We start from the raw sequence: 23,665 nt of genomic DNA, 5'->3' as shown, positions 1-23,665 counted from the left end.
GTCTGTGTTCCACTGATCTGAAAAGCAACTGTAATAGTATTTCTGATGTTTGTTAATCTGCTTAGAATCACATGCTGTGCATAGGTCCGACATCCAGTGGTCACTGCGGAGTATTGCATTTTGTTTTTCGTAGTCGAAAAAGGGGACGTCGACAAGGCGTGTCTGTAACACTATCCCTATAGTGACGTGCGTTGTACCCACAATCCCTCACGCGTCGAGGTCCCTCAGATTGTTTTTTTTCCGCCCAGCTTCTGGTCGCCTTACGCGGAGCTCCTAGAGAGACATTGCAAATACTTACTACGGACCTCGGTCCTTAATTATACTTATATTGTTAAAGATCCCTCCCCTCGACGTTAGCTGTGAAGCTGTTTCTCTGCCGAGCAAGTTTTCGACGTAGGGGAAGAGACGGAGGAGATCCTTCGGCGCTGCCGAACACGTGGCCTGGCCTCGCCGGCCAACATACAGTAGGGAGAGTGGGGGTTCGAACTTTTATCTTCTCTTTGAGAATGTGTTTCTTTCTCCCCTATCTTTCCCTTGGGGTTGTTATCACCAGTTATTATTGCCTCAGCTATGGAGAGGACACCTTTTAAGTTTTGCCCACGCTGTAGGGGCAAATACACTTGGAAGGACAAACACAAGCTCTGTAATCGTTGCTTGCCCCTCGATCATAAGGAGGACAGCTGCGCGGCCTGTAAGCTCTTGAAACCAAGAACTCTTAAAGAACGAAAATGTAAGAGGTGGGAGGACTACGCTATGTCGAAGTCAGTTTCCTCACCCGCCACCGCTGTTACAGAAAGTGACGAGGAGGGTGATAACTCGACGTCCGTTAGGGAAGTCATTAACCCCCAGAAGGAGCGCTCGCGCTCCTCGACGTCCGTCCCCGGCCCCGATGGGCTCGGCTCACGCCCTGCTTATGGGGATGAACACCCCGGCGACAAGGACGCACATAGACCCCATAGGCCTAAGCACACAACCCACGGCTCTTCTTCGTCGAAGAAAAAGGATCCATCAGCGCCGAAGGGGACGCAGGGCACTCTGGCGTCTACCTCAGACCGTAAGGGTCTCAAGCCCCACCCGCAAACGCAGCCGCGACCAGCGATTGGGCTTTCATCAAACACGGGCGCTACCTCAAAATCATCCGACGTAACGCTCCATAGAGCGGCCGTCGAGGAACAACGCGTAACGCAGGCAACGTCGACACCAGAGCCCTCTACTGACAAACTCGTTGTCGAGAGCCTGGCGAGAATTGTTTCCGAAGACAAACGTAAGCGGGCGACGAAACAAACGTCGAATACCGCACAAAAAGCTATGGAAACGCCAAAAAAGCGCAAGAGTAGCCAGGAACTGCCCCCTTCATCTAAGGGCACTTCTGAACTACCGGAGGGCTTTTCAGAGGGCGACGGAAACCTTTCTTCGACGTTGTGGGAGCGTTCTAAGCATTTTGAAGGTGAAGACACTGATTTCCCCCCCTCTAGACTATTCAGGGGTCCCCCATGAGACCCTTGAAAGACTCCATTCTTGTATGGAGAAAATGGAAAGAAAGGTTTTTGGGAAGGCAAAACCCACCCACACCCAAAAGACCAAGAGAATGGCCCCAGGATGACCCTAGGGTCAAGATTCCTAGGCTGTTTCCCCCTTCTACCAACGCATATCACCTCACTGAAGAGGAGCAATACCTCCAGGAAGATGAGGAGTGTTTGGGTGGAGAGGAAGAATATGAGGAAGAGGGGTTTGAAGAAGATCTTTACACTAGTGCAGGAGCTTTTGAAGAAGATACAGCTACCTCACAGCCCTGGCAATCCCCATCAGTGCAGCCTTGGCAATCCCCATCAGTGCACTCAGACCCTGATGTCTTTCACCCTTCTCCTCCCAAGGATTCACCTATTGGAAACACCTCTCCCATAGATGACCAACCTTCACTTAATGCACTATTGCGCAAGGCAGCAGCGCATTTTGAAATAGACACAGGGGAGACTCTTCCTGACATAGACTTTGTAGAGAAAGTTATTAAAGAAAAAGCCCCTGTTAGTCAGTTTATTCCGCTCCTGGCTTCTATAAAGAGAAGAATAACTCCTTCCCTTTCCAATCCTGCCTTAGTCAGAGGGGTCAACCCTCGGATAGAAAAGCTCTTCAGCCCTTCGTCCTCTGACCCTTTGTACATCAGAGGACATTCTATTCCGGACTCCCTCGTAGTTACTAATACAAGAAAAAGAGCGGGGGTACCACTATCCATTAGTGAGGCACCACCTGACAAAGAGGGCAAGAAGCTCTATGCACTTGGGAAGAGAATCACAACCTCCGCCGCCTTCTCAACTAGGATTGCAAATAACAATTCCCTACTAGCTAGCTACGCAGATGCACAGTGGAGCAAGCTGCGCAGCGAAGCAGAGGACGCACCAGAACCCCTGCGTTCACGCCTGTTAGCTATAATCTCAGAGGGAACTCTTGTAAAGCAGGGCATCGTAAAGAACTCCTTAGATGCCGCAGAGACGGCTGGCCGTTCCCTGGTTCAGGGAATACTTCTCAAACGCCATGTCTGGCTGCGCAATTCGGGATTTAAGCCGGAAACCCAGGCTTCCCTGATAAATAAGCCCATAGAACAAACACATCTGTTTGGGAAAGCAGTTGATGAGGCCCTAGAACATGCGAAGAAAGAGTTTGATACCATCAAGACTCTTGACCAAAATTTCTAGGCCCCCTAACAGACGCAGCTATGGCAATAGACGCTCCTTTCGTGGCCAACGCCAGCAGCAAAACCAACAGAAATTTTACTCTGCTACCAACTGGCCCTCTAACCAGGGTAACAACACCCAGTTTAGTCAAAGAGGCCAACGCCGTGGCAAAGGAAGAGGTCGCGGCTCCAGCCCCAAAGGTTCCACGCCCAATACCAACAAATGACCCGAAGATTCGGGTCCCCTCCCATGCATCACCGGTCGGGGGCCGGCTAACATCGTTCCTTTCAGCATGGGAGGGAATATCGTCAGACGGGTATTATCCACCATAGCCCACGGATACTGCATCGAATTCAACGGTTCCCCGAAGTACAGACCCCCACAGAACCGACGCATGACACCGGAACACCTCACTATTCTTCTTCAAGAAGTAGAAGAGCTACTGAAAAAAGAAGCTATAGAGGCTGTACCCCTATCTCAGGTAACAGAAGGTATTTATTCAGTGTACTTCCTTGTACCCAAAAAGGACTTAACCATGCGCCCTGTATTAGATCTGCGCCCAGCGAACAAGTTTGTCAAACCCCAAAAGTTTCGTATGGTGACCTTGCAGGAAGTAATCCCACTGTTATCACAGGGGGATTACATGACAACACTAGACATGAAAGATGCATACTTTCATATCTTAATGTTGCCAGCGCACAGAAAATACCTCAGGTTCAAGATAGAGAACAAACACTACCAGTTCAGAGTACTACCATTCGGGATAGCATCTGCACCAAGGGTATTCACGAAAGTACTGGCAGTGGCAGCGGCCCACCTGCGCAGGTTATCCATCCCGGTATACCCTTACCTCGACGACTGGCTCATAACAGAGGATTCTTACGAAACATGCTTCTCCAATACCCAAAAGACCGTAGACCTTTTTGTCCCAACTGGGCTTCTCCATCAACAAAAAGAAGTCCAGCTTAGACCCCAGCCAAATCAAACAATTCCTAGGGGCTCTAATTCGAACAAAGGACAGCCTCGTCTTCCCCTCCAACGAGAGGGTCCAAAACATGCTGTTTCAGATCCCCCATTATGTGGCAGGTCGAGAGGTGACGGTACGCAAAGCAATGCGCTTGCTAGGGATGATGGCGTCATGTATTTATTTGGTACTTCACGCGCGCCTGCGCATGCGCCCAATGCAAGAGTGGCTCTACAGCCAGTGGTGTCAGGCCAGCGGACAATGGGACGATCTAGTGGTGGTCTCGCAGACCTTGGTTCTCTCGCTACGGTGGTGGACAAAAGAAAAACTGTTATTATGGAAAACTTTTGCCACACCCGCAGTGGAAGCCACTCAAACCACAGACGCATCCCTTACAGGATGGGGGGCTCACCTATCCCATCGGACTGCTCACGGAGTGTGGACTCCGAGCTTAGCATCCAAGCATATAAACCTGCTGGAACTACTAGCGGTGTTCAAAGCACTGAAAGCCTTTCAGGAACACTTACAAGGAAAGACAGTGATGGTCCTCACAGACAGCACCACAGCCATGCACTACCTCAACAAGCAAGGGGGCACTCACTCTCCAGGACTGTCCAAGCTGTCCCAGAATATATGGAAGTGGGCTCTCAAACACAACATGTTCCTACTATCACAACATGTACCTGGGGAACTCAATCTGCTAGCAGACAAACTCAGCAGAGACTTCCCCCTGCCCGAAGAGTACGAATGGCAATTGCACGAAGACATCGTCTTAGACGTCTTCACGCAATGGGGATTCCCGGAAATAGACCTGTTCGCAACTCTGGAGAACTCACAATGCCAAAGTTACGCCTCCAGGTACCCCCAGAACCAGTCCAAGGGGAACGGTCAGTCGATTCAATGGTCAGGGAAATTTGTTTACGCCTTTCCCCCGACTCCCCTCCTCAACAAGGTGGTGCACAAGATGCATCAGGAGCAGGTTACCATGATACTAGTGGCCCCAATGTGGGCCCGGCAGCCATGGTTCGCTCACTTGATGGAGATGTCCCTATCTTCCCCCAGTGAAACTTCCCTGCCCGTACAACATGCTGTCACAGGACAAGGGCAGGACACTGCATCCATGCCCTCAGACCATGAACTTAGCAGCCTGGCTCCTGAGATCATAGAATTTGGACATTTACAACTCCCGCAGAGATGTATGGACATCCTCAGGGAAGGCAGAAAACCTAATACTCGCCACTGCTATTCTAGCAAGTGGAAAAGATTTGTCATCTCGTGTAGAGGTAAGAGCATCAACCCGGTTGACTGCTCTCCCACTAACATTGTTCTGTACTTGACCCATTTACTGGATTCAGGTCTAGTGTTCAATTCCATTAAAGTTCACCTAGCGGCACTTTCTGCATACACCACTTCCCAACTTAAAGTGTTGTGGTGGAAGATACCAGTTATCAAGACCTTCATGGAGGGGGTAAAGAGAATACACCCTCCGATAGCTAACCCAGCTCCCGGATGGGACTTAAATGTGGTACTTTCTAGACTCATGGGCCCTCCTTTCTAACCCATGCACAAGGCAACTCTTAAAGACCTCACTCTTAAAACTGCTTTCCTAATAGCTATCACCTCCATTAGGAGAGTAAGTGAACTACAGGCTCCTTCTGTACTAGACCCCTTCGTAACAGTTCACAAGGATAAGGTGGTTCTACGCACACACCCAAGGTTTGCACCAAAATTAATCTCGAAATTTCATGTAAACCAGTCAATAGAACTACCAACGTTCTTTCAAAACCCTTCCAGCTTGGGAGAAAAAAGTCTGCATACACTAGATGTACGCAGAGCTGTCATGTTCTACATGGAAAGAACCAGACCACTGAGAAAGACTAATCAGTTCTTTGTCTCTGTGGCAGCAGGAAGAGAAGGAGATGCAGTTTCAAAGTCCACTATATCTAGATGGATTGTTCAATGCATCACTCTCTGTTACACTCTTGCTAAGAGAGAACTACCCTTCAAGCCAAGAGCACATTCCACTCGAGGCACTGGGGCTTCCATAACGTTCATTGCAAATGTTCCCCTTGAGTCCATCTGCAAAGCGGCTACCTGGAGTTCTGTGCACACCTTTACAAAACACTGTCTAGATGCACACTCGAGATCTGACTCCCAGGTGGGACAGGCAGTATTAAGACATCTTTTCTCTACTGTTCCTTCACACAACCCACCTCCAACTCCGGATACTGCTCGCTAGTCTATGCAAAGCATGTGATTCTAAGCAGATTAACAAACATCAGAAGACAATCCATTACTTACCGTAAAAGCATTTCTGATGGTTGTATCTGCTTAGATTCACATGCGCCCACCCTTCCTCCCCGCTCGGATGGAAGGAACATAGACATCCTTTTCTATATTTCTCTCTTTTCTGTACTCACTCACGTCTAGAAGGCTCCCTCAGGGCAGAAAAATACAAACAGAGGGACCTCGACGCGTGAGGGATTGTGGGTACAACGCACGTCACTATAGGGATAGTGTTACAGACACGCCTTGTCGACGTCCTCTTTTTCGACTACGAAAAACAAAATGCAATACTCCGCAGTGACCACTGGATGTCGGACCTATGCACAGCATGTGAATCTAAGCAGATACAACCATCAGAAATGCTTTTACGGTAAGTAATGCATTGTCATTACAACATTAGGTTTTACCTGCCTAGAATAGCTGTGTGCCATTCTTAAAACATGTTCTGTAGGTGTAGCTGATCTTGGTCTGCCTGGTGCAATCCTAAATTAGTGTAACAAGTTCTTGCTTAACTTGGACTGTGATCCACTGAGCTGAAAAGAAACTGTAATTGTGTATTAAACCAAAAAGGTCTTACTCACCTAGAATAACTGTTATCCACAAAGTAGTTATAGGTATAAACTGTTCCTTGAACCTGTGTTCCAATATTTATAAACGTAGCCTGGTAACAGGGCTGTATGTGATTTCTTTGCAGAATGTCACTGCATAACTGACACGGTCTACTGCCCTTGACTTACTGTAAAGTAATCCAAATGTAACATCGTTTTTACTCCCCATGAATAGGTGTGGCCTATACTAAAAGTGTATGATAAGGTCTGACTTCCCTAGAATTACTGTTGGGTATTCTGAAGGTTTATGCTTCAGTATATGTACCTTCAAGCATTGTGTTGTGTTTTTATAATGTTTGACTTTTTAACAGTACTTGCCCCAAGACTTAACTTGGCCTACTTGTATTTATAATAAACCTTTATTTCTGGTTATAAGTGTTTCTATTATGGTTCCAGCACACAGCAACCTATGTGGAGTGCTAGAGGGGTAGGGGGTGGTAGTGTAGTGGGAGGCCAGGGGTGGGGGGGTGGGGGGAGTTGCATAGTAATTAGTAATTAGTGGCAGTGCTTTCTTTTTTACTACCTAGTGACATGTATCTGCAGGCAGATACCTCCGCTGCAGTGCTGCACCCAAGGGTGACCATTTTCTCTAAATGACCCCTTGTTAGGGAGAATTCTCAGAAATGTGCGAATTCCATTTACCTTAGAGACCCCCAGCAACTTTGCTGGATTTTGAGGATTTGATTTTTTTTTACCTGGAAAGAGTGAGCCTTTTTTCCCACCCCACCCTTTCATGTGTTTTGATGTGTGTTTTACATTTGTGTTCTCTGATTATGGAGTTTTCGATAACTCCATAGGCATCATCTTTTCGTGTGTTACACGGCACCCTCAGTGCAGTGACACAGGGATGTCTTTTAGACTTCCAAAAGGTTTATATACCTTCTCTGGGATAAACTACGGTTTCCCAGAGAATGTAAAGTGAAATTGACTTTACTAGTCTTTTCCAAATTCATAGACCCAGCACATCCAATCTGACAATGGAATGCTGGAGGGGTTACATAGTATCCTCTGTGTCTAAATACTCATGTAGCAGTCAAATGCTACCCTTTCCTATTGAAAAGGCTGGTGGCAGTGGTTTTACAACGAACTACCATGATTTTTCCCGACCTCAAACAAAATGACGGGAGCCATGTTTTTCATGGCGCCTTAAGCCCTCTGTGTTTAAACGGGTCCCGGTCTTCCTTTTTGCCATTTCTTTTTTGAAAGGTCTTACTAGTGTTTGTGCGCGCCAAACCAGGTTTGGTCCCACTGTTCGTGTGCCTTTGGCAGGCTTCAGGACTGAAGCCCGCCGTTGGCGTCCGAGTGTCTGGGGTGGGCAGGAAGTGAGGGAGGTGCCCGAAACTCCCTGTGCTTAGTCTCCTAGGAGACCCAAATGCACTCTGGCGTGATTGGCTGGCTGACTGTCCGGCAAGGACAGCCACCCTGCTGGGTGAGTGACAACTAGGATGGAATGAAAGGTAGAAAACTGTTTAAAAGGCGAGCCTCCGGGACTGGAAAGCAGAGTCGACCACTGGAACGAAAGAACCGAAGACGGGCTGGAAGAGGACTGCTGCAACCACTGGACAGTTGGTTTGCCCGTTGAAGCCCTGCTGCAGGTCCGAATTGCCAAACTCCATTCGACAGAAAAGCTCCTTCAAGGACGGCTTCTTCCTTTGAGTTGGTTGGAACAATCAACTCACACACCTGGATACTGTTCTCAAGGCTGGTTAGGTTTAACCAGGGAGAGGGACACCAGTTTGTGTTCTTGAATCCACAGCTACTGGAACTGAAGTGACTCCATTTTGTTTGCTTTCTTCAACGATCCTGTGCAGTGCAGGAGTCCCGCAATGTCCTCCCTCTTGTCCCCATGACTGAGGCTCAGGAACAGCGAGATAAGCAGGAACTGCCAAGAACCACGACTTCAACATTTTGTTTTCGTCATACAAAGGTACTGTGCCAACCTGATTGAGAGAACATCTCTCTCGCGGGGAAAGTTTCACAAACTTTCCCAACTTGCAGGCCTAATCGGCTTGTGACCCCCACAAACTATTCTTTTTCACCTAAAGTACTTCTGAGAACCTTTGCAAAGACTTTACCGTTTGATACCAGAACTGCTCTTTCCTAGCCAGAAAACTAGCCCATTTACTTGAATTGAACTATTCTGGTGAGCTGAAACTATTTCCACAGCTGAGAAAGTATATGTAATCTATTTTGCTTACTTTTGTCCTTTTTGCTCACTGCTAAGTAACTGAACTGCCATTTGGCTCCTTTATCAGGGGGAGCTCAAACTGTCTCAAAAACGTAGTTTTGTATTGAAGTGTATTGGTCTATAATGATTGTGTAATTCAATTAATAAGTGTTTTACCAAGAGACCTTGAGTATAAGTGTCTACTTGAACCACTGTGATTGAAAGTCCTTTGTGTAACTACTTGTACTACTCACATTTACTCTTGAGATAAGCCTGGCTGCTCAGCTCGGTACCAAAAACTGTGTGGTACAGGCTTATACCAAAGGTTGGTCTTGCTGTAGTCCTAATTGTGTGTGGTGGCCCCAGAGGGTACTGCATGTAATTCTGCCCAACACCACTGTCTTCTTTTGTGGCCATTTCTTGTTAGCTTCTTCTGGCCTTTTACTCTCTTCTTTGCATCATGTTTGAGTCCTTTGTGTATTGAGGGTGCCTTTGTTGCACAATCCCTCCTTACCCACCTGCTAGAATCGACTCTCTTGAGTCGCTGTGGAGCCCAGGGGACCGGGATGGTATTTTGTTTACTGGACATCGATCATAGATGTCCAGTCAAAAATACCATGTGTTCCACCTGGGCGCCCCCCCCCCCCCCCAGCGCCTTGCATAGACACATAATCATGTTGATTGTATTAGGCACTGTGGGACAGGTTCTTTTTTACAGGACATCTATCATAGCTGTCCAGTAAAGAATATCAAGCCTGCCCCCCCCCCCCCCAGTGCCATTTTCAAACTGTTTGGCTTTTTACCCAATTTCTTTTTACAAAAGTGTGCTCTAAAATGCAACATTTTAAATAAAGTCCCAGGGGAGGGGTGGGGGGAGGGTGGGAGACCCCCCAAAAACCCCTTGATTGGTTTGGGGCTACATTGCTACGCCCGGTCGCTATGCTATGTCGGAGGGGAAATATGTATGCCCTTCCACTTAAAGAATTCACCAGCTGCCACTGGACCTGGAACTGTGCTGGGAGCAGAGTGGGAGAGCCCAGGGATAGTGGTGGGAGCATGGTGGGGAGAGCCCAGGGATAGTGGTGGGAGCAGGGTGGGGAGAGCCCAGGGATAGTGGTGGGAGCAGGGTGGGGAGAGCCCAGGGATAGTGGTGGGAGCAGGGTGGGGAGAGCCCAGGGATAGTGGTGGGAGCAGGGTGGGCAGTGCCCAGTGACTGTGGTGGGGAGAGCCCAGGGACTGGGTAGGAGTGGGATGAAGCATCCCAGAGACTGTGATGGGAGCAGGTGGGGGAGCCCAGGGACTATACTGGGAGTAGGGTGCGGTGACGGCACACGATAGTTCATAGCCATTTGGACTTACTTTCTTGTGGGGCGGGGGTGCAGGCCTAAAAGGTTTGCCGACCACTGCCCTAGGGCAACCCAGCAACAATAGGCACTTGCTGCCAAAATGTTGTCGAAGTGGATAACATTTAAAAGACACTGTGGGGAGTCCTAAAAATGACACCTATAAAGAGTAAGAGTCTGAATGTGGAAAAAGGTTCCCACTCGGAGGTATAAGATCAGATAATCCACCAGTAAAACCAAACATTTCTGGGGTTGACACAGGTCAGGAAGATTCATCATTACTATGAAAATCATAACCAACAACTTGCTTTACTGCACTTGCAGTATTCTTAAAACTATTTCTAGCTGTATTTTAAAAGTGAAGTGTTAGTGTTCTTAGCAGAACACACCCAAGTGGATGTATATTTTGGTTGCATGTTATTTTTCCAACAGTAATTATTTTGAAAAATCACTTCTAATTATTTATTTATATTTGTGGGGCCACCCTCCCCAAGCACACCTTTCTCATACACTAGTACCACTACCCCCAAACCTCTCACACCCATTCTAGCCCCTTAACCCCATATATAATTAAAAGTCTTTTTTAACTAATTACTTCAAAGTAATTACTGTTGGAAAAACATGGGATACCGTATATTTTAATAGGCAATGTGTTGGTGTTACTTACCTGCAGTTATTCATTTTAAGAGATTGCCCTAAGGCCTAAATAACTGTTTGTATACACAGTCTAAGTGTAGTAAGAGGGCTCTGTGTGTACTTAGCTGACCCTTCACCACTCTCATACCCTTGTAATTCTAAGCCTTGCCTCTGATGCTTGAGGATCTGCTTAGAATCGCATGCTGTGCATATAGTCCAACATCTAGTGATGAGTACAGAGCACACAACAGTACATAGAAATGAGTAAGGAAATAATGAAACCAAAATTAGTTGGAAAGACGTTGTTTGACGAGTTTTGAAAATGGAGAAAGATGAAATAGAATGGAGGGAGAGGGCTAAAGCGTTCCACTGCCTATGTGCAAGAAGAGAAAAGGAACGGAAGCAGGCAGAAAGCGGCCGGGGAACAGTTAGAAAAAAGAGATTGAGAACAAAGAGAGCCTGTAGTAGAATAGAAAGATAAGCGAAAGGGAAGCGAGGCCATAGGCACATGAAAGCAATACAAAGAAAATTAAAAAGTGAATAAGATTTTAAGGATCATCATTTAAGAGTGTAGAGCAGCAAAATAGTCACGAGGAGACAGCAAATCTAAAGTACGAATAGACGAGTGATAAATGGAACGGAGAGAAGCAAGGAAAACGAAAAAGGAGAGGAGCAATAAAAGATATAAAACAATCGAAGATATAAGAATCTTCGAAGCAGGAAAGGTGAGAAACGGGCGAGCCTTCCAAATGTATAATTGAAAGCGACATGAGCATAAAATAGTAATACGAGTCGGAGAAGAAAGGGATGAATCAAAGCAAACAACTTAGTTGCGTGTGGTACGGGAAATAGGCATAGAAGATGGAGGAAACTAAATAGAAAGAGGTGAGAGGGGGGAGAGGAATCGTATTAGCAGGAAAGGATTGAGGTTAAAAAAACTGCAAAATATCCATGCTTGTATCGCAAGCAGAGATGAATGTACAGAATAGGTAAGAGGGTAAATGAAAAATGAGAATCGTCAGCATATAAATGATGGAGAAAACCAAAAGAAGAAAAGCCCAAGGGAGAAAGTATAAAGAGGAAAAAAGGAGAGGGCCAAGGGAAAAGACTTGAACACTGTGAGCTAGAGGAAAAACTCAAGAGCATTGACCAGCCCAAGAGACTGAGTACGGGAAGACAACTAAGAATGAAACCAAATAACAATCTTGAAAACCGATGCTGGAAAGAGCAGAAAGAATACAATGGTTGACTGTATCAAATACATCCGACGAGTCTAACAAGGAGAGAGTAATGCTTACAGTAGCGTGAAGTGAGGGGCAATTTGGAAACCATGAGAAGAGCAGATTCAGTTGAGTGACTGGGCCTAAATCAAGATGAAAATGTGGCATAGGGAATGACATTTAACACAGGAAGAAACTTGAGTACACAATTGTAATGAACAGTAATTGGAAATAAAGAATGGCCTGAAGTGCAAATTCATGGGGGTCCTTTGAATTGGAGGTGGGGAGGGGTGAGGGTCATATTGGTGCTTTGAGTTTTGGCACCTTGCAGCATGGAAAGCAATCTTGAAGAGATGCTCTTGAGTTAGTAAAGCCCACTCGGGGAGGTATGCTCATGTCAAAGTAGGAGAACCAAGGGCCAGCAATGTGAAGTTGAAGATGCTGAGAGGGAGGGGGCTTGGTTGCTAGTAAGAATAGTTAAAGTTCTGTGTTTCAGTATAGTTGGGCAAACCCCTGTTTGTTTGATCCATTGCCACCATTAACAGGGTCGTAATATTTCTTTGACCTCAATTGTGGGGATATTTTAACAAATTGCCTTCTTCCTTAATTACAAATATGCTAAACAAAGTTGTGTTTTCTTCATTTTGAAAGATAACTATGGTCGGGGACCTGAAGCACGGCCGCACAGTCCACTCTCTGGCCTATCTTCTGACACAGTACCGTGTGAATCTGCGATATGTGACTCCCAAGAACTTGCGCATGCCATCTGAAATAATTCATTTTGTGGCATCCAAAGGCATAAAACAGGTGAGTCAATGCAGAGTGTCTGAGGAAGTATTATAGCAACTGGGGTTCAGAACTATAAGAATCAATGGGAAGAGATTTAAGTCTTGTTTACCAGTAGAGTAGCATCAAGATAGGGGGTGAAAAATAAATATTTAAATGTAAACTATGGAGGAAATGTCAGAAAAATACTATTCTGTCAAACGTACATTTTTTCTCAGACTAGACTTGCTGAGTGGATCATAAGTGTATTTTTATCTACAGTTCCATTTACTGGAACATAGATGATTGCAGGTCTATAACAATTTGCATGCAAAGGCACGCAAATGTTGAAATGGAAATCCAGAAAGGGCATTTGGGAGTCCCTGCCTTCATTTAAAAAAAAAATCAAAGGTTGCATTTGCTGATTTTAGGTAGCACAGTCAAAGCACCTAAATAGACTGTGTCTTGTTGTTTTACGTGTTTTACCCTTATTCCCAACTAAAATGTATTTCTCTTGCATCCACGTTTAGGCATTAAAAAGTCAAGTTATTTACAAAGTTAATTTCACTGGTTTAGCCAGTGCATGGCTTTCTGCAAAGTGGGAAGCCTCTGTTGTCATGTCAGAAAGACCTGCCAACAGCAAGATTCCTGTAGGGCATTCCACAATTGTGTGATACTACAAATTCTTGGAGAGGACAGTGTGTAGGGAGGGTCACCTGCACAATACCAAATTGTCACTCTTGAACTCCACTGCCACAGTCTGGTTGGTTTTCCATAGTTGGCTAGGATTTTTAGTTTAACCGGAAATGTATACACGCACACTTACCAAACCCCTTAAGGAAACAAATGCTTGCTCAACTGCATGGGACATGCCAAGTTTCTTACCCTTGTTGACATAGGGCTTAGTGTAGCCGAATAAACTCTTTGTGAACCCTTGCAGCACGTTTACGTTTATTCGGCAGGTAATTTATTAGGGGTGGGGGGAAAATATCACTGCTAGCTTTGTTGTAAAGCCAAGGTACATTATGCATGATCATGTGTCTTTCTGATTTTGTAGGAAGAGTTTGACAGTATTGAGGAGGCTCTTCTTGACTCGGATGTCCTGTACATGACCCGCATCCAGAAGGAGAGGTTTGCATCTGTGGAAGAGTACAATGCAGTAAGTATTGGACATCAAAGCAACACGCGCCAAGTCTTGGGAGCCGCGTAATAGGGTCTAGAAATTCATGGGTTTGCTGTTGGGAATGCTTTTTTTGATGCTTGATCAGCCTCACTCTGCGAGGCCCACCGCATATCTGCTGACACTTGTCTGGCTGCCCCTTTTTTGGCAAGCGAGATCCTCTTAGAACACACTGTTGAGATGGATTTCTAAAATCTGGCCTGGTGGACAGATTTTATGAGCCCACCCTAGCTGTAATGAATAGGGTAACTCTGGGCGTTAAGCCAATCCAATCAAGGTAAGCGTGGAGAGGGGTCAAGGCTAAGTCTCAGGAGAGCTGAGTGGGGTTAGAATCCCACAACCCACAATGCTTCAACACAGTGAAATACACAATGATTCTACTTGGACAGGTAGGTGTGAAAATACTTATTCATTGTAGGCCCAAAAACACACTATAAAAATGAATCAAGCGGGTAATATGACACAACATTCTAAATATGAAACATATATACATTCAAGTTGGATAATACAATGCATACAATTCACCAATACACCTGAAATGAAAGGTAAGTAATAAAGCAATTGTATAACCATGCTACAGGAATAGAAGCCCTAACTTTGAGTCCAACCCTAAGCTGAATGGCGCCTTGTGCCCAAAAGTTCACAAAGTAACTTTAGAAGATGGAACCAAGTTAGGACATGTTCCTGTGGATGTGACGATTGTTCCACACATCTTTCAAAGGGATTTACAGTTAAGTAAAATAGTTTTCCTAGCTTCTATAGCAGCTTTTTCAACAAATGTTTAAAAAAGCAATTGTTGGGCAAGATTGAATGCAGTTCCCTGTGGAAGACTGCACCAGCCTTGCCCTCTTGGCAATAGTTAACCCCACCTTTGTTTATTGATTTGATAATGCGCACCAAGCCCTTGGGCAGCTGGGCGCAGCAGTACAGGAATTCTCAAAGCTTACAGTGCCTGTCACAATTTAGTACATACATGTAGTTACAATGTGAAGTACAATTTATTTATTTTGGATTTGTAAAGCGCACTGCAGCCCTCTAGGCAATAAGGCGCTATAAGTATACATAAGGAGGCTTGCTTGTGGGTTACAATAAGCGGCCCAATGTGTGAGGCTTGACAACATAGTTATTTATACAGTTGAGTTACAGTGTACAATGTACATGAAACAGTACATTCATTTGATACCATGTGGATACAGTGAGTGAGGTGGAGTAGACATTTGCTATTCATGGAGCATGGAGGGGGTACACCGGATAAAGATCAGACTAGCAAGACGTAAGTTAATGAGAGCCTATGGATACAGCTATGAGTAGGAAGATAAGTAAGTCACATTAGTGCTGTCAGGTGCTTTGACAAAGGTTCTCAGAGTGAAGAGGTTATAGGTCGTTGGAGCGAAGCCATTTGAGAGCATTGAATCTGAATCTAGCGTACGGTAAGGGGCGCCTAAGGTCAATGGGGAGTGTGTTCCATGCTTGAGCAGCTTTAACTGGGAAACTGGTTCTTCCAGGTACAAGCATGTACTACACAAGTTGGTAGAGTGACTGAGCAGCCAGGCGCATCTCAAGAGGGGTCAACATGAGCTGTAGGGTTATAACATAGATATTCACAGTGGCAGGTATTCAAATAAACACTCTCTTTCTTGATTAAACAATGATTTATTAATTTAATAGTCCATTGAGTAAGCCTTCTTTAGAAGGAATCAAATATATGTAAGACTTGAATAAACTTCAAAATGCACTCTGTTTCACTAAATCAGTAGATACCCTTTTGGGATGGCACACAGACCATTCCTACACCCGGAGGTGCCTTAAATAACTAGAACACTGTGGACATTAATATATCTCTGGCACATTTAGAGCAATACGGAGTTTGATGTCAAAAGGAAAAGGTTTGGGAATAAAATAATGGTTAACAAATATTCTTAAGCAGGTAAGTACTTTTGAACCCACGCCCCCTCCAAATGCAAAGTAAATTAACCCTTTCCCAGCTACACAAGTTATAGAATGTGTGCCTTTTTTGTTGAGGGATAGTTAAAGCACAAAGTCAGAGGTTAGTCTTTCAGTGAACCAGGAAAGCCAGTGTCACTTGAGCAAAGTCTAGGTGAGCTGAAGCACTTCTTGACGGTAAGTAAAAAGTCTTGCACAATGTTTTAGAAATCTTTGTAGAAAATGAAATCACTATAGGGCCACAAGCTGGGAGGCGTGCGAGGGGCAAAGCTGCAAGCAACTCTGTAAAATGCAACCAAGTCAAGTAGCAACAGAGAGATAGCAAGGCTACATGACAAGAGATAAGTACCCCTGAGTTTACAGTACCTTAGGTCTGAAGAAATTGGTTCCCGCTGGCTTCTGTTCCAGTTGAAGTATGGCAGATGGTGTCCAGTCAATTGGTCGACAGCAAACTGGTCGACTGCAATTTGGTCGACACCATTTGGTCGAATGCCAAATGGTCGATTTTTTTTTTTTTTTTTATATGTGTTTTGTGGGTTTTCGTGTGGGAAAAAAAAAAGAAAAAAAAGGGGGTTGGGGGGACTCCCCCAAAAAAGGGGTAAAAAAAAAAAAAAAAAAAAATTCGACCATTTGGCATTCGACCAAATGGTGTCGACCAGTTGTCCTGTCGACCAAATGTTTTCGACCAATTGACTGGGAACCATGGCAGGTCCTGTTCCTCGGCCTCAGTTGTGGGGACAAGAAGGACGTAGTCTGGGGACTCCTGCACTACGGTTTAAAGGTCGGCGGCAGCAATGAGCAAACTTCACATCAGCAGCACTTGGTTTCAGCTCCTTGTGAATCGCACCACTGCGGTTCTCGGATACATTATGGGCTTTCCTCGCATCTGGGGTCCAGCACTCTGAGGTGGCTCATGCTTGGTCAGTCCTGCTTCATAGGAGTCCGGAGGATCTTCTTGTAGCTCGGTTCTGACTTAAAGACGCGACACTCGATTCTGGTGTTCCTCTCCTTGGCAATCGGTTCCTGCAGCAGCAATGGAAGTACAGCCTGCTCCGAGAGAGGGGAGAAGTCGTCCTTTGCAGGGCTTCTCTAGTCAAGGCGAATTCAGAGCTTCAGCACTGCAGCAGGGCTTCACCGGGCAACCCAACAGTCCAGGAGTTGCAGCAGGCGTCTCTTCCAAGATCTTCCGATTCCTTTGTCTAGTGGCCGACTCTGCCTTCCAAACAAAAGACCTCACCTTTTATGCAGGTTTTCCCCCATTCATTCGCAGCCTAGCTGTCACTCACAGCAGGGTGGCTGTCCTCCAAGGGCAGCCAGCCAATTACCTTTGGGTGCATTCCTGTAACCAAGGGGATTAAGCACAGGGAGTTTTGGGCACCTCCCTCACTTCCTGCCCTGCCAGACACGCTGAAGCCAGAGGCGGGCTTCTGCAGTGAAACCCGCCAAAGACAAAATGAACAAAGGGACCAAACCTCGTTTGGTGTGCAGAGTAAATCTCAAGAAGGACCTTTCCACAAAGAAACAGCGAAAAAAGATGACCAGGGCCATTTTGACTAAACTGGCACCCTTGGGTGCTTTACTGCAGCTGCGAACGTAGCCCGCAGTAAAAGCACACCACGGTAGTTAAAAGTAAACCACTGCCACCAGCCATTAATCGAGGAAAGGGTAACATGAAAATGTTACATGAGAATATAGACAAAGGGGATACTAGGTAACCCCTCCAGCACCCTATTGTAAGGTAGTGTGCGCTGTGGTCTAGAAAGTTACAAATTTAAGTAAAGTCAATTTCACTTCACTGCTCTTGGAAACAGTAGTTTATCCAAGAGAAGGTATTTAAACCTTTGGGAAATCTGAGACTTCCCTGTGCCACTGCACTGAAGGTGCTGTGACACAATGTAAAAGATTAGGCCTATGGAGTTTGTCAGACTCCACAAACAGAAACACAGAGTTCAAATCAAAGTAAAAATACATGAGTGGGAAACAGGGTCTCGCTCTCTCCAGGTTAAAATTTCAGGTCCTCAAAATCCAGCAAAGTTGGTGGGGAATCTCTAAGGTAGAGAGGAATTAGCAAATTTCTGAGAATTCTCCCAAACAACCACTTCGACAGAAAGCTATGTTCCTGATTATACAGGGATTTGGCCCCCTTCGGGGGAGATGATATGGGGTTTTTCGGCAAACATGTCGCAATTTCTTACGTTGTATACAAATTTATATCAGTCGGAGTCCCCTGATCCAACGCTTCAGAAAGAGAGTATTTAGAGGCTTACTCTTCCCAAAGTAATTCAGCATAGTGCTCAGCTTGAAAAGGAAATCGCTCAAGAAGAAATTATAACGGTCATATGTAACCTTCCTTTAAATCGCCAGGTCCCGATGGATATCCAGCTTTATTTTATAAAACATTTCGGCATATTTTAGCTCCCAGATTAGTGCAACTATATAATTCTTTTATACAATTGGATTGCATCTCCCCTACTATGGAGGAGGCAAAAATGATATTCCCAAAACCAGGTAAAGATCCGGGTAGCTGTGGGTAATGCCGTCCTGTAGCTTTAATAAACATGGACGCTAAAATGTACACTAAAGTTTTAGCCAATGGAATGGAGGAACTACTGCCCTCATTAATACATGCAGACCAGGCTTCATAAAACAAAGACAAACGATAATATAAGAACGTGTCCTAGCCTAGAGAAAGTAGACAAGAAAAATATCCCAGCGGTCCTTTTATCTCTAGACACTGAGAAAGCCTTTGACCGGGTTGAGAGGACATTCCTCTTTCAGACCTTGGTAAAGATGGGATTGGGGCCCAAATTTGTAGGTAGGATAAAAGCTAATTACGTACAGCCCTGTGCTAGATTACTTATTAATGGCGACTTTTATCTGCCCCTACCCCCATTGTTCTACAACGTGGGACCAAACAAGGGCATCCACTGTCACTGCAGACTTTATGGGCGTTCCACTTACATTCATGGCATATGCAGACAACATGCTGTTCATGACTTCTGACCCCTTGAACACATTGCAAACAGTAGCAAGTGCACTGGAAACATTCGGGACAGTTGCTGGTTTAAAAATAAATGTATCTAAATCAGAAATGAGACTGAATGGGTAATATTGCTATTAGTATCCCGGACAATACTAATGGGTTTTTGTTTGTTTTGTTAAGTTGGAAGGATGCAGTAATTTCTCAACTTAAAAAAACAAACGAAAAAATATGGCCGCCATGGATCTGCTGACTCATTTGCAAGGCTGCGGGGAAGCGCTGGTAACACTGTGGTTCGTGGGGTCAGCGAGGGACCAGGCAGCGCAAAGTGGGGTTGGGAAGGGAGGGGGGGAAAAATATGTGGAAAGTTGGGTAAGAGACTAGGGGAAGCAGGTCAGCACTTAGCTGGGCAGGTGGCGGGGGAAGATGGCTTCCCGCTATGAGCAGGCTCAGATGGCCGGATGACCATGTGGTAATGCCCCCGTTTTGAGCTTCCTCATTGGCTGCCTCCCCCACACTTCGCCGGGTACTAATATTAGTTAAGTGTACTGTTGTCCTCTTAGGACACCTTAAATTTTAATGTTATTGCAAAGGTTTAGTACTCTGTTCTGGTATTTATTTTTTTTAATGGAGAACTTGTATAAAGAGGTTATATTTTCAGTAATTAATGTGCGTGTGCCTTATAACCAGTCTCCTGATGAAAGCCGGAATGCTGTCCAGTTTAGCATTGCTAATTCACAGTAACTTGATGGCAATCATGTACACCTCCAAAAGATTGGTCATCATAAGCACTTGCCAGAGGACCTCAGAAATCCTAATCAACCTGCCGAGGAAGTAGACTACAGGTTAAATTTGGGGCACCCTGAGGTCAGTGAACATTGTGGGTAAACTCAAACATGGCAGGAGAATGACTCACTGGGAGTCGTTTAGATTTTTCATCCTAACACTGACCTATACTTTTACAATGGTCTATGCTTTATGGAGAGCAGAGGGAGTACAGTGACGATGTGGCTGTCCTCAAGTCCTCTTTATGCCATTAGCCGTCTTCCACTACTGCATGTGAGAAACCTTTTTCTTAAATAAGTAGTTAGACGGTCATGGAAGAGGGCCTCACTGACCCAGTCCCATAGTTACCACATTTAACAACTTGCATTTAGTCTGCCACTAAATGTGTTCAAGCTTAAAACAAGGAATTCCTCTGTTTGTCTAGTACTGTTGTTTGATAACTCCAGAATCATATTTCCTTCGGAATTTACTATTCTATTTTGTCCTTTGCAGTGTTTTGGACAGTTCATCCTAACACCACACATAATGACCAGAGCAAAGAAGAAGATGGTTGTGATGCACCCATTTCCTCGGGTGAATGAAATCAGGTGAGTTGTGAGCGATCCAAGACCCCCGACAAGAGACTGCAGGTGAAGTCTCTGAATTTATTAAAGGGTAAGGTAAAGGGAGTGGACCGAGGAAGTCTGTTTTAAAGTAAATAGCTTGCTGCTCACCAGTAAGAATTGTGGAGATTAATGATCTAGGTTCCATGCCTGGAAAGGTCATGGGGTTCATGTGGTGAAAAGCAGCTCTGCGATTGTTGTAATGACGGCACTAAAAGGCTAGAAATCATGTTGTGGAGCCAGGTGAACTGGATGTGCTCGTTAATGTATGATGCTGTCCCCTCCCCTCCCCTGCAGTAGCTGCTGCAGTCCTAGGTCATCAGTTGTTGAAACTTTGAGTCTATGTAGTGCATAATATATATTCTTTAAGATATCACTGCCAATATCATTCGAAGTGGGCAGAAGGTCTAATTGGTGGAGTAGCTTATGATATTGTAGCTATAGATTGGTAAAGAGAACCCAATGGCTCACAGCAAGATTTTAAGTACTATGCGAAGTTGGGCGGTGGGGGTGGGGTATGGCGAGGTACAGTAAAGTAAAAACCATACAATCTGGACATATATAATTTGATTGTTGCATTTGATCTGCCAATTTCCTTTGTCCGTGGGCAGTGAGAGGTGCCAACAGCAGAGGCAGTCATTGTGCCAAAAATTCACTCTAAATGGAGTAAAATATCGGAACCTCTGCCTTGTTTAGAGATCCAACCAGATGGGGCTAAAAACACCACTCCAAGTATAAACCCATTACCTTCAGGGAATAGGAAAGCAATATAGGGCACTTCAAAATAACTGAGATGGGGTTTGAAGTTGAAGCATGTGAATCAGAAGGATGGGCCAACAATTTGCTATTAATGGGAGCGGGAGGTGGTTAACAGGCATGGTTGTCTCTGAGGGGGTTGGGGGGGGTATTCGACTTGAAATGCAAGGAAAGAGGTAGCAAATGAATTTGTCCCAACATCAACCTACCTTAAATCACTGCCACCAAGCTTTCATTTACGCATAGAGGGATGCGTAGTATGGCACTTGCGGCTTTTATGAGATTGATTTAAGTATCAGTGACTGGGCTGCCCTCTGGGAAGTGCAGCCGTGGCATTGAAAGAGACGAATGCTGCTAGCATAGTGGGCAAGTGGTGAATAGACAAACACCTTGTTACATTGTTGGAGTAGCCAAGGGCATTTCAGGACAGGGATTAGAGTGTGTGCCCTTGATGGACGTCGCAGACCCGCTTACAACCAAATACATGTTTTAGGCATAATAAACCCTTGAGTGCATACTCTCCTCCGGTTCCTAGGTGTGTGTGTCGGTGTGTTAGTAAAGCATTTTAAAGGAAATCTGGAGTTCTAGGCACTGCGGTTCACCAACTCTTTCCTTTCGTCCTCCACAGCTTTGAAGTGGACACTGACCCGAGAGCGGCCTATTTCCGGCAGGCAGAGAATGGCATGTTTATCCGGATGGCTCTGTTGGCTACAGTGCTTGGCAAGTCCTAATTCATGTCTGAAGCCTTCTCCAGGCTGCCTCCCGGGATGGAGAGCTGGTTGGTCCCTGCTGCTGCTGGAGGAGTCTGAATAGTTTGCATTTATGCCTTTTGGATGCTTTGCACTCGAACGGTTCTCCTATCACTGCTCGCCTCGGATGTTGAGTCTGTCTCATCTCAAAGGGCAAGACCTGTGGACCAAAAGATCCGCTGTTATATAGGTTGCTGGAGTAGTGTGAAGCTTTTAACATTATATGTTGCCCCCTTTACACTGGTCACAAACATTAAGCGGTTTCTCAATCATCTACAGTCACACTGGGGACGGGTGTGCAGAGCCCATTTGGAGAGGCATGATCCTCTGCGTGCGTAGCCTATCACGAAGGCTTGCACTACTGTACTGGTGGGATTTATAAATCTCTGGTCCTCTTGACTGTGAACCAGACTATTCCTGCTGCTGGCAGCGGAGGTAAAGAGCTGAAGATAGCAGCATTAAGAGGCCATACCGCTCAAAAGATTTGATTTAAATGCGGGGGGAAAAAGAGAGGAAGACGTCCTTTGCACTAGCAAGGGTGTGGTCAATCCTATTTGCTACCAAAATTATGAATGGCTGAACTTGGAGGCCACCTCGAGGCAAGGCGTTATGCAGCGAGTTTCATTGTGTGATCGTAAGAGCCATATGAGGGCAGGAAACATCGACTATACTGGAATGACCTGGGTGATCGTGCTGATCTTCTCTTGAAATCACAAGTAATGGAGCATTCTTGCAAAACAAATGTTTCTCAAAGGGAACATTCTTGTGTAGAATAATGCAACTGCCTAGAAATCCGAAGAGGTCTCTCCGAAATGTTTCTTTCAGGGTTAATTCCTTGAACAGTGCAAGGCAATGCATAACTAAACCTCTCATTTCCTCAGTCACCCTCTGCCACTCGAGTAAAATGTCCTCTGAAGCATCGAGAATTCAAGGTCCCTTGTGTTCCCTTCCTTTAAGCGTTCAGTAGTCGCTCCATCACACAGAAGACCATTGTTGGGAGCAAGCCTCATGTGTTTTGTTATGGAGCAGTGGACCCAGTACAGCTTGACGCTTGAACGCACTATTTTTGACCATTCGCCTTTGCCTTTTTCGATTTTCTTCCCTCTACTGCCTTTTTAATCAGTATTTTGATTTAAATGCTGGATGCTTTGCTTGTACATTCTGCCAACTGTGACCTACAGGTTGGGTTTAATGAATTTAGGTGGGGAGTGGGTGGGCCAGGGGTTAAAAGGGGAATGTTGCTGCTGTTTTGTAGGATTTTCTATGCACATGATGCGTTGACCACCTGTAAAGTTTCTTTACTGTAATAAACTGAAATGTTTAAAATAAACACTCTTGTGCGATCACCATACTCTTCGCATGCAAATGATGTACTGTTTTTCTGTCTTTCCCGTCATTGTGAAACACTCTCCCTATTGTCCATAGTTCATCAATGGTTCCCCTCTGGCAACTCTAGAAATGGTGATGATGTATCTTGCAGACGGTGCAATTCCATCCTGGTCGGGAGATGAGATCTTCCTGTGATTGTGCTACCTTTGTGAGAACTTGCAGAACAGTAACTCAATTGAGCATGTTGTGCATCACCCTGACATCTAGTGATTGGGTCCTTAATTGTAAGGATTTGTAAACATTGTGGGCCTCCCCCACCAGCATGTTTGTAATGAGTTTACCTGTATTTAACTAGAACCCCACAATGCCACATGCCGGAACATTTCTCCCTCACTGCATTTGGTCCAAGGTGCAGTGCTGGAAGTAAATAACATTGAAATCGGAAGGACACTAATGATGCCCATTGAGAAACATTTCTGGGGATCCTTGTGGTCTTGTGTTGTGCGGAAGGGATGTGATCTAGCAGTCTGGGCTGAACGGCCTATTTTGGTGTGGGACCAAGCCTAATTTGTTGCATATGGTCTTCCCCTCCTGTAGTGGCTTGGCAGACTGATAAACGGTCTGGAGGGTTGCCTAGAACATTGCCAGAGTTTAGGATTAATTCCAAACCTTCCAGCC

General features: G+C 45.3%; 1 protein-coding gene across 5 annotated transcripts in view; it reads left to right on the top strand.

Annotated features, from left to right (window-relative positions):
- The window catches only part of CAD (carbamoyl-phosphate synthetase 2, aspartate transcarbamylase, and dihydroorotase), a 425,465-nt gene extending 402,441 nt beyond the window's left edge, over nucleotides 1–23,024 (top strand). For all 5 annotated transcript variants that reach the window (XM_069605502.1, XM_069605501.1, XM_069605500.1 and 2 more), the window contains 4 exons: nucleotides 12,548–12,703; nucleotides 13,719–13,820; nucleotides 20,044–20,138; nucleotides 21,538–23,024. In XM_069605502.1, the coding sequence (XP_069461603.1) occupies nucleotides 12,548–12,703; nucleotides 13,719–13,820; nucleotides 20,044–20,138; nucleotides 21,538–21,640 (456 nt within the window). In that variant the 3' untranslated portion in view covers nucleotides 21,641–23,024. The remainder of the gene's footprint in view (nucleotides 1–12,547; nucleotides 12,704–13,718; nucleotides 13,821–20,043; nucleotides 20,139–21,537) is intronic.
- Nucleotides 23,025–23,665: the final 641 nt, after the last annotated feature.

This window comes from Ambystoma mexicanum, chromosome 4p (genome assembly GCF_040938575.1).
Source record: "Ambystoma mexicanum isolate Mex_15411 chromosome 4p, UKY_AmexF1_1, whole genome shotgun sequence".
In the NCBI taxonomy this organism is placed as follows: Eukaryota; Metazoa; Chordata; class Amphibia; order Caudata; family Ambystomatidae; genus Ambystoma; species Ambystoma mexicanum.
Note: the sequence above shows the minus strand (reverse complement) of the source record. Positions and strands in the feature narration are given on the sequence as shown.